Source organism: Zophobas morio, unplaced genomic scaffold (genome assembly GCF_036711695.1).
Source record: "Zophobas morio isolate AGI-343-1 ecotype UQ-CSIRO unplaced genomic scaffold, CSIRO_AGI_Zmor_V1 ptg000030l, whole genome shotgun sequence".
Classification (NCBI taxonomy): Eukaryota; Metazoa; Arthropoda; class Insecta; order Coleoptera; family Tenebrionidae; genus Zophobas; species Zophobas morio.
In genome coordinates this window covers 16,121,767-16,137,667 of record NW_026972135.1, presented here as the reverse complement: position 1 = coordinate 16,137,667, position 15,901 = coordinate 16,121,767, and the positions used below count along the sequence as shown (strand labels likewise).

Genomic DNA, 15,901 nt, shown 5'->3' with positions numbered 1-15,901 from the left:
CGAACATAGTCAGTGGTGTTTGAGTAGTGTCTGTTGTAAAGTAAAATTGATAATGTATGCGTAGTATTGCGTAGTTCCCCACCGCATATTTCAGTATACGCAAGTACAGTAAGTTTGACGCACCGGTTTGGAGACCTGAAAAATTTTCAGAATACCAATGAACAAAAAACCAAATAAATCTCGTTGTTATTAGGTTATTACATACCACGGCAGACCGAAGCGCGAAGAGCCGAGGTCGCTATAGCGCGAGATTAATAAAAACCTGTATCGAGGAAAAATTGAAAACGTTATTTAGCTGAAAATTTGGTGTTCACTAGACGTCCGTTTGCGGTGACATCTGTTTATGTTTAGTTTAATATATATATAACATTTGCTTCAAAATATGGGGCAGTGAAATAAATTGCACTTCCGTTGAATTCCGAAAAACTGCCAACAAAGTAGCTGTAAATCGATATATGCATACCTACACAAAAGCAAGACAACGTGAACGTTTAGTACTTAAATTTCCGGTTATGTGTACAGGTGGTTGCCTATTACTACTAGCACTTTTAGTTCAAATTACTCGGTAGCGATTTAAAATCAAATTATCCAAAAATAAGAGACCAGAAAGTTGTTACTTCCACCTACATTAAAAACTAAACGTAGCAGTAGCTCATTTCCAAACAGTCATACTTTGGAAAAACACACATAATAAATGCTCGCGGATAAACAAGTTTATACGTGACGCAGGCGTATTACATTAACATTAGTTGCATCCCGGAGCACAGACACTTTTGTCTTCATCTCCCCTGCATGGCTCCATTCTGGCTGCAGCAATTTTGGTCTGTGTACAAAAACAAAGTGTGTTCGTAATTCGTCGATCGCATTTTAGTCTTTTCATGAATTTGTTAAAACATCCAATTGTGTTAAATTTTATTATTATTAAGAAACATAACAATGGGACTTTTAATAAGGTAAAATTTTATTATTTGTTGAAGTGTTAATACTATAAAATTTTGTGTTACCAATTTTTAGCGTCGCCTCTATGGAAAAAGAAGCAAATCCTGTAAGTATATAAGAATATTTACATTTACATAATTCTTGTTTAAACATTTTTTGAATGATTTAAGAAATTTTATTAATAACTACTTTTATAGTGCAACATTAAGTTAAGTCGCAAATATGTCACTATATTGTCTTAAATACATGTACATTCATAATTCCCAAGAGTTCACGGGATACGCGTTTTAATTGGGTTCTGATCTCCGTTTTAGATTTGGTGTTTTGTGGTTTCGCGACGAGCTGGGTTGTGATTGCGAGGCAGTGAACCTGAATAATAAGCGCCTCCAAGTTGGAATTCATAATTCAAAAAGGAAAAATGCACGTGTTTATTATGAAAATAATATGAAATTCGTCGAGGGGTTTCAGTCGAGCTATTTATAATGAGTGCATTACTTTTAAAAATACATAAGCCGGTTGATAAAGCGTAAGATATTCAGCGAAAACTCGCCAAAGATCAGACTCCCTCAGGGCAAAATCGCCATCGATCCAACCAGCATCACAAAGCTGCAATAACAACCCGGAGAATCGTTTTTTTTTTTAATATTGTGATAACCCAAACTTCCCGCCTCAAAATTTGACCTTGAAACAGTTTGAAAGGCCCGCGAAAAATTCAAAAATTCAAAGTTTGGCCTTGGCTATGATCGTCTAACAAATAGGAACCTACGTTGTGTTTTTTTTTTTTGTTTTTGAAAAATGGCGGGAAGACGTTCTTTCATACAAGTGCATACACTGTCGAGAGCGCAAGAAATAATAGACAAAAATTGGTTTGGAGGGGGAGAAACGGCACCACCCTCACAGGGGGAAAGACGCTGCGAAGAATTACCCCTCAGCGTAAAAACCCCCTTTGGTTTTATTCCCGGACGACATATTATTACATTTCAAACACCTTAAGATATGTGAAAGAAAAACACTCGCGAATTGACAGACATACACACACGAAAAACGAACAAACGGAAATTCTATACATCTGTTTGGAATCAATGCAAATATTGGAATATCACAAGTTTAATAAAACAAAGCAAAAACCGAATCAAGTAACTGGATGCAAGTACACAAGTTATTACAGGCGTGTGGCGGCCGATCTCCTTTTCCTTTTTTTTTTTTTTTTTTTACGGCAGTTAACAGGAGCACAAGAAAAGTACCCCTGGAGCGTTGTAGCATAAGCGGAGTCTGAGCTACCGGTCTGGAACTGTTCTCCCCCCGCGACGGTGATTCTATCTATCGCAAAGCCTACCCCACACGCATATCCCATGACGAACTTTGCCCTGCGGAACTAGGCCATTACGGTCGTCCAACCCGCAAAGATCTCGACTATTGGGCCAAATCGAGAAATTCACAACGTCGGCGGCCGCCCCCTGAATCTATCCAAACCTGTGGACTTGTACAGGTGGCGCGATAAATCTCGCCAGCTCGACTAGGAACCAAACCTCGCTTCTGCCACGTTTTCTGTGTCATTTAACCTCAATTCCATTTTAAAACATTCAATCTCTTATAACTCTGATGTTAACAACAACTGAACAAGTGTTAAAGTTTCAAAGAGCAATAAACAACATTTAAATTCGCCATACAGTCTTGTGAAATCTTAAACAACAAATAATTCTTATGTGGGATTAAAGTTGGACATCAAATAATTTAGATGATAGAAAACATTCATCAACAAAGTATTTACAAAACAAAACTTAGCAAGGATTTATGAGACGAAAGATCTGGTGTGAAATAAACTTGTACAAATAGAAATGTTATGTGAGGTTAGAACTGTAGAACATGAAATTTACGTTCAATTAAATTTATACAACAAATAAAATTACTGAGGTTAAAATTGTGAGATTAAAGAAATATTGTATGATGTGAAAATTTGCAGAGTTAACAAAATTTACATGAGATTAATTTTTGCCACACTTTATCAACGGTTCAAACAAAGAGTTTACATTATGCCAAATTATATCATGATCTAAATGATTGGTTACTTCAAAAATAATTTACTTTGAGAAGTTAAAATACTACGAACTGGTTACCCCAACAAAACACATAAACAAACAAACACAAAAATATCCAATCATCGCTCCGAGGGAAAAAACGTCTCGGTGATGTAAATATCCAAAATCGTTGTGAGGAAAAAGCGTCTCGGTAATGTAAATTTTCTGTAGCGTTGGGGGCATGCCTTAATTAATTAATCAATCTGGCGTTGCGAAACATGCCCCGATGAATTAATCGTGATAACGATGATAACCACCTAAGGGGAGAAAATATCATAACCCCCCCGCCAGTCCGCAGTATAATGAACTTGTTTAACTGCCGTAAATGAACTATTAGCAATCTTGTGTGAAGAATTTAGAAGTGTTATAATGTAACACTTACGTATATGCATCCAGAGACCTATTCGTAATTAAACACAAGGTGTTTTTCCTGACTAAGTGAATTTCATGAAATCTTCTAGCAAATGGTTAATTTAAATAATCCTGATTGTTAAATTGTGTTTGCACTAGCTGACTATTAAGAAAAACTAGCTTGATTGGTGAATTTACAAACAAAGAAACAGATTCACAACACGTGTTCGCGTCCGACCGGAAGTCTGCAATTTTCGATTAAAAGGGCGCAAGAATTTACCGCGCGGGTTGGGGACAACTGTATCATTATGAAAAATACGTTTGATCGTCATTAAACAAAGGCTTCCTCCCGTTTTATTAACTACCAAACCAACTAATTTAAACCTAGCGCTTACCACGTGGTTACACTTACACGAAACACACCAGAATGACACATTCTACCGCCATACCGCTTTTCTACCAACCCTCTAACTGAAATTACCCTAGCGCTACGTGCTGCCATCTAACCCAAAGATCATGCAACTAACTCCTAAGCGCTACGTGCATTAGACCATCCATGCATATTTGGTTGCCTATGTTTAAGGATTTCCTTTTTGTGATTGAACTCTTTTTTTTTCAAATTAAAATTATTCAAATGTGATTTCGCGCCGTTGTCAATTAATTTCAGCGCGAAAAGTTTGATTTAAATTCGGTCACCACAATATTTAGAAAATTTATAAGTGTACGTTTTAAAAAGATTCACAGAAATATTATGTGATTTTTCAACACAATTAATACAGGTATATATAATATATATAAGAAATATATTAAATATTTGATTTAAGGGATGCCAATGTTTTTAGAGTTTCACAAATTTCTATCCTTTACGAAAAAAAGAAGGGAGTCATTCAGATGCAGAACTTTTTTGTTAACAGTCTTCAAGATATGTACTGAAAATAAAATTAAGGTGCTGTTTTTAACAGGGAGTTGGACTTTTATGTTTTAATTTTAGATCATTTTATCGATTAATTATTTACTGATGTTTCCAGTTCAGTTCGCTTCTTTCTCAAGAGTGTTGTGATAACCCAAAATCCCGCCTTAAATTGACACTTGAAAGTTTGAAAGGCCCTCGAAACATTCAAAAAATAAAAATTTGGTCTTGGTTGGGATCATCTGACAGAATCCTACGTTGTGTTTTTGAAAAATGGCGGGATGCCTTCAGATACAAATGGTGAACCTCAAGGTTGGAAAAGTACTAATAAATAAAACACAAAATTTATGGACAACACAAAATTATTTATTTCTCCATTGACAAAAAAAAGCTGCGATTAAGTTGCGCAGATTGAAGACCTTCTTAGTGCTCAGCTCCAAAAAAGACCTTTGAATGAATTTTAAATGAAATCAAATTAAACGTTCTGAATCAATGAAAATATTTGAATATCATAAATTTAATAAAAACAAATCAAAATCTGAAGCAAATTAACTGGATGCAAATATACAAGTTTAAAATTATGGCAGCCAATAAGAGCACAATAAAAATACCCACAGCATTCTAGCACAAGCGGAGTTTGGGGCTACCGGTCGTGGCTGTTCTCCCCCACGACGGTGAGCCTGCCGCAAAGCAATTCTCTATTACTGACAAGCCGTACGTGCAGGCCGTTACGGTCGCAAACTCGCAGATGGGTCATCTCGACCGCCCCTGAATTCTATTCTAACCTGCATCTTTTGTGCAGGTGGCGCGATAAATCTCGCCAGCTCGACTAGGAACCGCGCACTCCACTTCTACCACGCATTTCGGTGTTATTTACCTCAATTCCATTTTAAATGTTCAATTTCTATAACTCTGATATTAACAACAACTGAAGAAGTGTTAAAGTTTCAAAAAGAGCAATAAACAACATTTTAAATTCGCGATACAATCTTGGGAAATTTTAAACAACAAATAATTCTTATTTGAGATTAAAGAAAATATTTACATAAAAAAAAACTAGCAAAAATTTATGAAAACAAAAGATCTGGTGTGAAATAAAATTGTGCAAATAAAAATATTACGTGAGGTTAAAACTATAGAGCATGGAAATTTACGTTCAATTAAAATTATACAACAAAGAAAATTACTGGGGTAAAAATTGTGAGGTAACGAAATATTGTCTGAGGTGAAAAATTGCAAAGCTAACAAATTTACATGAAATTAATATTTGCCACACTTTATCGACGATTCAAACATAGAATTTACATTATGTTAAATTATGTCTTGATCCAAGTGATTTGTTATTTAAAACAATTAGTTCTGAGAGTTTATAATATCGTGAACTGCTTACCCCAAACAAAACACATGATAAATAAACACAAAAATATCCAGTCAACGTTGCGAGGATCGCTGATGATCTCGGTGATGTAATTTTTAGCGTTGCGAGGAAATGCCTCGGTGATGTAATCAATCTTTAGCGTTGCGAGGAAATGCTTCGGTGATGTAATTAATCTTTAACGTTGCGAGGAAATGCCTCGGCGATGATAACGATGATAACTGCTTAAGAGAAGAATCATTTGAACCCCCCGCTAGTTCACGATATGATCAATTTTGTTAATTTACCTACCGTAAATGAACTATTAGCAATCTTGTGTGGAGAATTAAGAAGTGTTATAATGTAACACTTACGTATTAGCATCCAGAAACTTATTTATAATTAGACAAACAAAATCAAACGAGTCTTGGCTAAGTGAATTTCATGAAAACTTCTAGCAAATGGCTGTTACATTGTGTTAGAACCAGTTAACGATTAAAATCCTAACATGAACTGTGAATTTACAAACAATGAATTAAATTTACACGGGTTGGCGTCGTTCAAAGATTCGTCTTTTCGGATTAGAAAGCCGCAAGAATTAGCTGCGCGTGTTGGGGAAAACTGTGACGTCATCGTTACGATTAATTTTCGTTAAACAGAGGCTTCCTCCCTTTTATTAACTACCAAACCAATTAATTTAACCTAGCTAACTTACAGCGTCTTTTCACCATGCTCACCCAGAAGAAACCAAAACAATAATGACGCTTTCACCATGCTCTCGCCATGCCGTCATCTTGTCTACTAAACCACCCTCTAACTAAAGTTTTAAGCAGACTACTAACTACCCCCAAGCGCTAACGTGCGCATGGTTGCCATGTTTAACGATTTGTTTGATTTAATTTTTTTCAAATTCAAATTATTCAAATGTGATTTCGCACCGCTGTGAATTTAATTTTGATACCAAAATTACACGTGTTGATGTATTAGTCACAGTTTCAGGTTAGAAAATCATTAATAACCTGATATTACACTAATTAGACTCGTTGACAAGGACTTTGGCGTCGAATGATATTCGTTTCACCAACAGGACGAAACAATTAGTGGCGTTGATATAATTTTAAAAATTACCTGCCCTGTTTTATAAATCTCTTAGAAGTACTAACCTAAAGAGTGACTTTCTGCCAATCTCCCTAACACCTTAACTATGCATGGTTGACTCTTATGTTATTGAATTATTTTATTTCATTTAACGGATGATCTTTTTTTCCAGCGCGAAATTTAATTTTTCAAATCGGGACACCACAGCTGCAAAATTTGAAATATCTAAATTAACCAACACTTTAGTTTTATCCGATAGTACACCCATGCAAGTGATGATTTAGAGCTAGTGGTGAAACCAGTTTACGTATTATTGAAATACAGAAGTGAGATTTCCAATACCTAATAGTCCCTTTCAGGTTTAAACTAAATAGGTATGCCTAATAAAATCCTTAGTACTTTTAAAACATTTAATATGTATTATCAAAATTCTTATGAACTACGCTCCAAAACCCACGCTTTTCATATTAGTATTTTCTAATTCTGATTTTAAATAACAGGCATTTACACACAACCTCTAAGGTAAACGTACCAATAAGTGACAGCTCTGTGACTCTTTTTAGACTAAAGTCATTTAAAATTCCTGATCAAAACATTTTGATATGTGAATAGACGAAACATCAGTCTTGATTCGATTTTGATAACTTCTAATAGACAATTGACAACGCCTACTCGTAATAGAAATCTAAGTTTCAGTTTTTGAAATTATTAATTATTTGGTTCAATACGTGACACGGCTTTTTGAACATAATCCTTAGGTGTGCTTTTAAGAGTACCAATACCTGACACTGTCTAAATTTCCTAAATATGATTAAAATATTTATTCGAAAGGACTATATAAAAATAATTCTAGTTTGATCCATATAAATATTCATTTCAAGCTTAAATTAACAACCTCTTAAGTTAACTTGCATTGGTTATGGACACAACTTGTTCCACTGAATACCATATCATGTTTTCTTGTGCTGGCTATCTAAACTTTGGGAAGATTAACTTTTTTTATTAGGTTTGGATAGTACAGGGTTTCTATAAATGATTATAGGGTCGAAGTAGGTCATGAAAACGTGCCGCCTCTCAGTTTTGGACTTTATTAAATGCCCAAGGATGCCCGGCAAATACCACACGCCTAAATGTTTCATATCTCATTTAAAAAAAAAACTAATTCATTGTTGAAAATGTTCACCATTTTGTTCAAGGCACATGTTCACTCTCTTTTTAATTTCAAAATATGTTTGTAATCTTTTCGTCAATGCCCATTGTTCAATTTCATGTTGCAACAGGAACTCCTGACTGCTGAGGAAATCTTGTCAAATATGTTTGCGGTTTCTGCTCAAGTAGCAGTGTTGAGTATTGTATTTCTATTATATACATTGCAATATTTGTCCTATATTTTTCTTTTATGGTTTGATACAAATATTCAGGAAAAAAAGTTTTGTTTTAGCAATAAACACATTTTTTTTAGGAAACGTTACGTCAAGATGTACTAAATGAAGACCAGCCAATGGTAGACTGTGATGAGTGCAGAGAAAAACGGAAGTTACAGGCTCAACAACAAGTAATTAATCAACAACCTACTAAATCGCAAGACGAGTGTTATGATTGTGTCGACTCTCTTTGCTGGGCAGCATGGATGTCTTCCAACACTGATCCCCAGCCCCATAATAGTTCATGTCTGTGTGGAAACTGTGGAGACTGTTCTTGTTGTGACTGTGGTGATTGTTGTGATTGCGATTGTAACTGTGCAGACGATTGCTGTGACTGTTGTGATTGTGATTGTGGTGACTGTGGTGATTGTGCTTGTAGTGACTGTGGCGACTGCGATAGTTGTGACTGTTTTTAAAATGTTAACTAGGAGAAAATAAAATAAACTGAATCATTGATCAAATTGTATGCAATGTTTGCGTCCCGGTATACTCAAATTGTTCTAGTTAGCTTGTAATTAAAGTAACAGAGTCTGTATACAAAGAAATGAGTGTCTTCGAAGGTGTCGAGTGTGTTAATGACGTAACTGATCTTGATATTGATCAATAAGACAATAAAAAATATAGTTGAACGTATATATTTAGATATAAAATATATAGTTATCTATTTACTCTTTCCGTTTGTATACCCCAATTTGTTATAATAAATTGTTGTAATAGTTATTTGTGCAAACCTTCCTAAAGAAGCCAGACAGCCATCTCTTTAAAATATCTAATAATGCTCTTGAAAACTAATTTTTACTTCAAATATGAACTTTTTTTCTACGCTCATTTCGCTTTCTCCGGTGGAGTCATTAGAAATTGTGAAATAATTCAACTTTTTTTATGATCTATGTTGTTTTCTGTTATGTATCTGAGGAATTTGTGTGCTGGTGTTTTACAGGGATTTGTTATGGGAGTCTTGCTTTTTAATACTTTCGTTCATGATATTATTTCTAATCTAACGGTGTCTAAAATATGCAGATAACGTACGAATCTACGAGCGAAAATTGATAAAGAGTTGGCTGGTGCAATAAAAATGGACTTTATTTGAATAAGGATATACAGGTATGATATGTAGTAACAAAATATAGAGAAACAGGTCAGAACTGAAAGTGTTCATAAAGTGGTGTCTATTCTATTCTTTTATTATCCAAACTACTCAAAATATTATAGTTCTTCATTCAAGAAAAACTGAGTGGAATGAACTTGCTGTTCATATGACAAAAGTTAATAGCTCCATCTTTAACCTCAGGTTAGCATGCGAAATTCTAAATTCTGGCCTATAAAGAAAGAACCGAAAGTATATCAAGACCTGCTACAAATTGATAAAACCTCATACGATAAATTAATGGCTGCTGCTGATTTGTTTGCTGGATAGAATTACCTACTGCTCGAAGTTTGAAGGCTTGGAAGCAAATGATAGAAATATAATATTGAACTCAGCAGTTATACATCAGAACATTTTAAATGTATAAACTGTATTCGTCTATACGAAAAAAACAACAGCTCAATTGATACTAATCATGCAGTATGCAGACTCCGGGTCATAACACAAACATGTATTCGAGACTATGGTCGTGCAAAAACAATGTAGTTCTCAATAGTATACATAAACATCGCCTCTCTCCTAGCAAAGCTTGACTCTGAGCCTCTATAATATGTATATTTGGTTTTCTCCAGATATCCCCAATTCCTTGATCGTTTTAATGAATATAACCACTCTGGTGTGTGGCGATCGAACTATGTCAATTTCATTCTAGAGCACAACAAAAATACCCATACGTTGTAGCACGAGCGGAGTTTGGGGCTCCTGGTCGTGGCTGTTCTCCTACCCACAACGGTGATTCTATCTATCCTGCCGCACAGCAATTCTCTATTACGGACATGCCATACAACCAGGCAGTTACGATCGTAAACCCGCAGTTGGGTCCCGACTATCACGAAGCCGACAGCCTCACGTCATCTTGTCCGCCCCTGCTTCTATACAAAGCCTACATCCTTTGTGCAGAAGGCGCGATAAATCCCGGCAGCTCAACTAGGAACCGCGCCCTCCGCTTCTGCCACGTATTTCGGTGTTATTTAACCTAAATTCCATTTTAAATGTTCAATTTTTATGACTCTGATATTAAACTACAACTAAACAAGTGTCAAAGTTTCAAAAAGAGCAATAAACAACATTGCCAATTTTGATGGGCGCACGCGGAGGAATGAATTATTACCACTTGATATTTTGGTAATTGCAGTCGTCAGGGTGAACCCAGATGTACCGGTGCATCTTCGATATATTACATATGATAACAAAGTGGGGCAAGCGAAATTGAATTAGAATAGTGGAAAGTTCGGGTTGCAATGGGGTCGGTTAATAAGTTAAAATTTGGGCTTTGAATTAGGACATGAACCATCGTTGTCCTTATTTCTCTTTGATTCTACATTTACACAGATAGGAGTATTCTGTTTTAAATTCAGATTGGTTACCGATGTCAAACCATGAGCAACAGTCTTTTGAACTATCTGCAGAACTTTTTACTTGGTCAAAACTAAAGCCTACTTGAATTTTCTTGAGCAATGACCCTCGATAATATGATCGGCACTCGCGGCCGTTACCTATGATCGAATACTGCGCGGGTGATTTAGAAAGAATGTTGAATTCTTATCATTGTTACTGATTTTCTGTCGCTGATCCGGCTCGAAGGACCATGTTAAATCTTTGCGAGCAGCGAATAGTCCTTTACGATTTTTATTTAACAAATAACAAGTGTAAGTTTTCGGACTGTTAGGTCCACAAATGAATATAGTGTGAGTGATGTTGAGCTCTTGAAGTGTGAATGAAGAATGATGAATGAATAATCTTAGATACGCTGTGCTCCAAAGGGAAGATGGCTCAGACTCCCACCCTTACGGGTAGGGAGGGACGAAAAATGTTCCCCGCCAGAGGCACTATCAATAAGAAAGCTTATGATTCAGTCCCTTTTTCGTGGCTATGCAAAATTCTGGAATTATACAAAGGTGATACTAAAATTTGTGCGTTTTTTAAATATTCAATGGAATTTTGGAAAACCACCCTCCAAATAACCTTAAATGATCAAACACTTAATCAAATCCAATAATGATCAGAAGAAGAATCTTTCTTTCTGACATCTTGAACAGCTGCAATTACAGTTTCAACATAAGAATTAACACCAAAGTAGAAAGTAGGTTAAGTCACTTGCTCTTGCTATTATATGGATGACATAAAAATATACGCAAGTAGGAAAAATCAATTGACAAATGTAATAAATCGAACAGAACAGTTTTCCGGTGTCGTTTGAATGAGAAATGTAAGACTTAAGCAAACAGAAAAGGCGTTCAGCAACAAATACCATACATAACCCAAAATAACGAAATAATGGAAGCCCAAGAATGAAACGAAACATTTGAGAGAATTTCATTACCAAGACAACGGATGAAGGAGATTCCATAACTTAGAAAATTTATACAAGAGACAAGTTTCGGAATTGAAGAAATATGTCTTGAGACGCGCAGAAAGAATAAACAATTATTTCGCGCCATAGCAAGGGAACATTTGAACCACACACCCTTTAACCTATCGAATACCGAAGAAATCCCCACACCCCACAATCTAGACAATATATTAAGTGGTTTGAAACAAAAACAAATTTTGTTAATCTTAATTACTTAACACACATGTCCAAATCTGCATATAGTACCATTCAAAGAGACAATCAGAATCGATCACCAATACCCAAACGTAAGAACAAAATTCGCACATTCGCAAGTTTCAAATATCATTGCGCTTATCAGACCTTGCGAACAACATGCGCAGAATTGTACACCCCAGAAATTTCATTAAAATTCGCACCCAAACTAAAACAGTAGCGGGCAAAACCTATACGCGGAAAAAACAGATCAAAGAATGCCGACTTTACTAACAGAGAAGCAGAAAGCTGACGCAACGAAGCGATAACATGGGAACCATGATGAAAATTGAAAAAAACGAAAAATTTACGACACAAAGCTCCCGTAAATCCGTCAGAGACGAAATCCTATTCAAACCAAACTAAACCTTATAAAACAGCAAAAAAGACCTAAAGTCGCGTTCCGGGTAACCTATCACTTAAGTAGTTTTATGGCTTGCTAACGTCGCGGGAGACAAAAGAAATGGACAAAAATCTATATAAAAGTAGTAGCCCAGAAAACGACTTTCATTCATTTCGAGGTGCCATGGACCACGCTGTCCGTTTGCTGACCGATTTTTCTATTTTTGGCTGAATTTTGAAGAAATCCGAAATTTACTGAGACCTAAAAGAAGTTAAAAAAAATTCCATGCTGCATCTATATTAAGTAAGTTTCTCGAATTTTAAATGTATAATTTTTAACAAATACATAGATATATACATACAGTCTGAAGTTTTGGCAACAATTAATTAAATCAGCCTATTTACAAGTTATTTACAATAAGCAATAGCAAATAATGATATTTAATGTGAAGGAATCGTCACCACAAAATACATTTATTTTCTGGGTTCATATTACTTCCAATCGGACAATTAAATGCATGAGAGAACTCTTCCATGTTCGACAAACTTCCAATCACTCTGTATTCCTTGGGTGGATAACCATTTGGTGTGGAAACTAACACGTTCAACGCATAATTAGATTCAAGACCACACCACATCTGAAACCAAGAGAGTTACATAAAACTTGAAAATTTAAAGCGATGTTTCAACCAACCGTTGCGTAACCGATGAAAAATAATTGATCTAAAGTATAATTTCCAGTTGTTTGAATTTCTTGTTGGTCAGTTAATCTTTTGAAAGCTTTGTAAGCTTGTCGTACGCCACCATTATCAGCTAAATTTTCATTGAGGGAGTAGGAGCCGTTGATCTAAAATTGTGTTATACATACTGAACGTTCCAAATTTTAGAAACTTACATAAGTTTGTATTTCCGACACATAATACTGACTATACTGATCTTTAAAACAAGTAGTTGCTTGGTTGAAAGCATCCACTGTTTCTTGTGTCCACCATGATTCTAGTATTCCATTTTCGTCGTAATTTTTGCCATTCGCGTCAAATCCATGACTAATTTCGTGGCCAATTATACTGCCAAGGCGACTGTAATCCAAAGTAGTTTTATCGCCGTAAAAGAAAACAGGGTTTAACATTGAAATAGGTATAACTGGAAATATCAAAATAATTAAACAAGATACAGAATGTTTAGAAATTTCAGTACCCATTTTGTTATTGGGTCTGTTGTAGTATGCATTAGCGTCAAATGTGGATTTTCCCCAGCTAAAACATTTTCCTTAAACAATTTCCTAAAACTAGTATGGTACATACAACTGTCGATTTGGTTTCAGTTGCATAAATTGATATGCCTGTTTAAAAGCACGTATGACTCGAGCATTTCCGTAGTTGTCCCACTGACATACTCTAAAGTTTTCGTAAAATGCGTCCAGACCAGTTGTGTCTTCGACAAAGTCGGGATAACCCAAAAGAACTAATAAGTTTTTAATTTTCTGTAAAGCTGAAGAACGTGACTCAGTATCCATCCACTCAGAAGCTTCTAAAGTGTCTTCAAAAGTATTTACAATACGTTGTACAAGCTCAGCGGCCTGAAAGTGTAAATAAATATAATCACATAAAAAAGTAGAATAACTTTTACCTGTTTAATTTTATTTATATTGTAGTGATATTTCTGATACGAATAAGTTACAGCATAACTTAAGCTCGCAGTATCAACAACGTCCAAAATTTTTCTAGCACAGTATTTTGGTCTCGAAAAAAGTTGATATCCTTTAGCTGTGTAATAATCCTCAAATGCTTTCCGTGTGATGCTATCGCTGTCTGGGGCTTGGAAAAGGAAAATTCTCAACAAAGCAAAATTCTTCACTATTTTAGGATCAGTTTGTTTAACAAGATTTAAAGTTCCGTAAATTGATTTAGCATTTGGTTGATAGATTTGTGTGTCATCTGTGATTTCAACACCCGACATTTTAAATATTGTGTTAAGATAGTCGATCCAGTTAATCTAAAATGACAACTTAAACAAAATCAATTAAAAGAGCAATGTCATACTATGTCTTCTCCTGCAAATTGTAAATCTGTCCAGTCTTGAAGTTTTTTTACAGTCACAGGTGAACTTAAAGGTAAAACATCGTCATCGATAATCTGAAGCAAAAAATTTTGTTATGGTTATTATGACCGGTTCAGATCTATTTATGCCACAAATTTTTGTTCTTACCCCTCCAGCATAGAGCTGTCTCATAAAAGTAGCCATGTCGTCTAGATCAGAGAGCATTTCTGCTTCAGTTTTTGTAGCATTGCTGTGTTCTAAAAGTTTCTTTGCTAAAGTTTGCAAAAACACATCGAAGGGAGCGGGACTCGTTGATCTAGTAACTCGACGCTTTGCTTCTTCTTGAAAAGTTTGTTCTAACACAGCATCATAACTTTTGTTAAATTGTGGTCTTAATAAACTGGGATTCGACAACGGATCCGTACTTATAGCAATTGCACTTTCATTTTGACTGATTTGACCCACAGTGTACGTAAAAATTAATGGTATTCCATATTGCCCTACCAAGTCTCCAATTTCGTTCCAAGAAAATTTTGCTGTTTCGTTAGAAGGAGACAATAAAGGCATCCCTCCAACTTCTTGGACTGTGCGCATTTCAGGTGCATAAGGCTTAGTGTAGGAGTCAACATTAACACAGGCCCTGTATGCAGTTTTTGCCTTCTTGACCGCTATTGGATCGTCTTTGAGTATGCTGGACGATAGAATATCTGGAATGATTTATAAACTTAGAAGGATAAATGTAGGGATTAATATTTTGTTATTTTACCTTGGCCTATTTGAATCAAGTCATCTTCTAAAAGGCTGAAGTGGTCGAGGATGTTGGTAGTTGATGATGGTGAATACACATGTTTAAAGTTTCCGCATGCGAAGTCATAAAAATTATCACAAGGGTCCACTGAATCATCTAAATATTTCAATTCAGGAATATCTAGAAGTGATTAAATTTATTATTAAACGATTATTTCTAATGACAACAAAGTGGAAGGGTAGGTCTTACCATTTTCGCTAAAGTATTCTACTGAACTAGAAGTGCAAAATAAAGACACGGTTAGAACTAATTTTAATATTATAGTTAGTGGATTCATAGTAGCGCACTATGTTTATAACCTTCGTATGTGTAGTTGAAATAATTGTTATTGAGGTAGTTGTAATGATACGTGGTTGAATCAGCTAAATCACTTCTCAAGATAAGATAAAGTATAAGATTATGATAATCTGACCACTTTAGTCATATTTTTTTTGTTGAACTTAAATAAAAATTATAGATGCTAGCAAACCGAATAAGATAAAGTTCAGACAAAACACTAAATGGTCGGATTTGCAAAAGATACATTAAATACATATTTAAATAATTAAAAATTAAGCGTTTATTTGGCGTCATCAAAATGGGATTAAACACAAAATTAAAATTCAATTTTGCTTTAAATTAATTCTTCAGTTTTGGGATGTTTTATTTATCTGGTAAGTATATCGTTTGCATCATCATCGGAGGAAGAAAATATTGTATAAAGATTCCTCAGGAGCGAATTGAGTCATTTTTAAAATAATAGGAAAGATTACACAGGCTACTTCTAAGAAGTATGAAAACGTCATTTGATTCATATATTCAGTTTTTTTTTTGGACTCTGCAA

General features: G+C 35.1%; 2 protein-coding genes across 2 annotated transcripts; one reads left to right on the top strand and one right to left on the bottom strand.

The window, feature by feature from the left end:
- Positions 1-738: 738 nt before the first annotated feature.
- On the top strand, positions 739-8,874 carry LOC135138875 (chorion class high-cysteine HCB protein 13-like). The gene is made up of 3 exons (XM_064068903.1): positions 739-953; positions 1,015-1,045; positions 8,193-8,874. Exons 1-3 carry the CDS (start codon positions 937-939, stop codon positions 8,568-8,570), a joined length of 426 nt encoding a protein of 141 aa, XP_063924973.1. The 5' UTR covers positions 739-936; the 3' UTR covers positions 8,571-8,874.
- Positions 8,875-12,539: 3,665 nt separating this feature from the next.
- LOC135138761 (membrane metallo-endopeptidase-like 1) lies at positions 12,540-15,408 on the bottom strand. Its single transcript, XM_064068764.1, has 10 exons — positions 15,268-15,408; positions 15,037-15,198; positions 14,439-14,977; positions 14,273-14,365; positions 13,860-14,225; positions 13,535-13,809; positions 13,428-13,486; positions 13,126-13,373; positions 12,925-13,077; positions 12,540-12,868 (listed from the first exon to the last, which is right to left on the bottom strand). Exons 1-10 carry the CDS (start codon positions 15,353-15,355, stop codon positions 12,689-12,691), a joined length of 2,163 nt encoding a protein of 720 aa, XP_063924834.1. The 5' UTR covers positions 15,356-15,408; the 3' UTR covers positions 12,540-12,688.
- Positions 15,409-15,901: the final 493 nt, after the last annotated feature.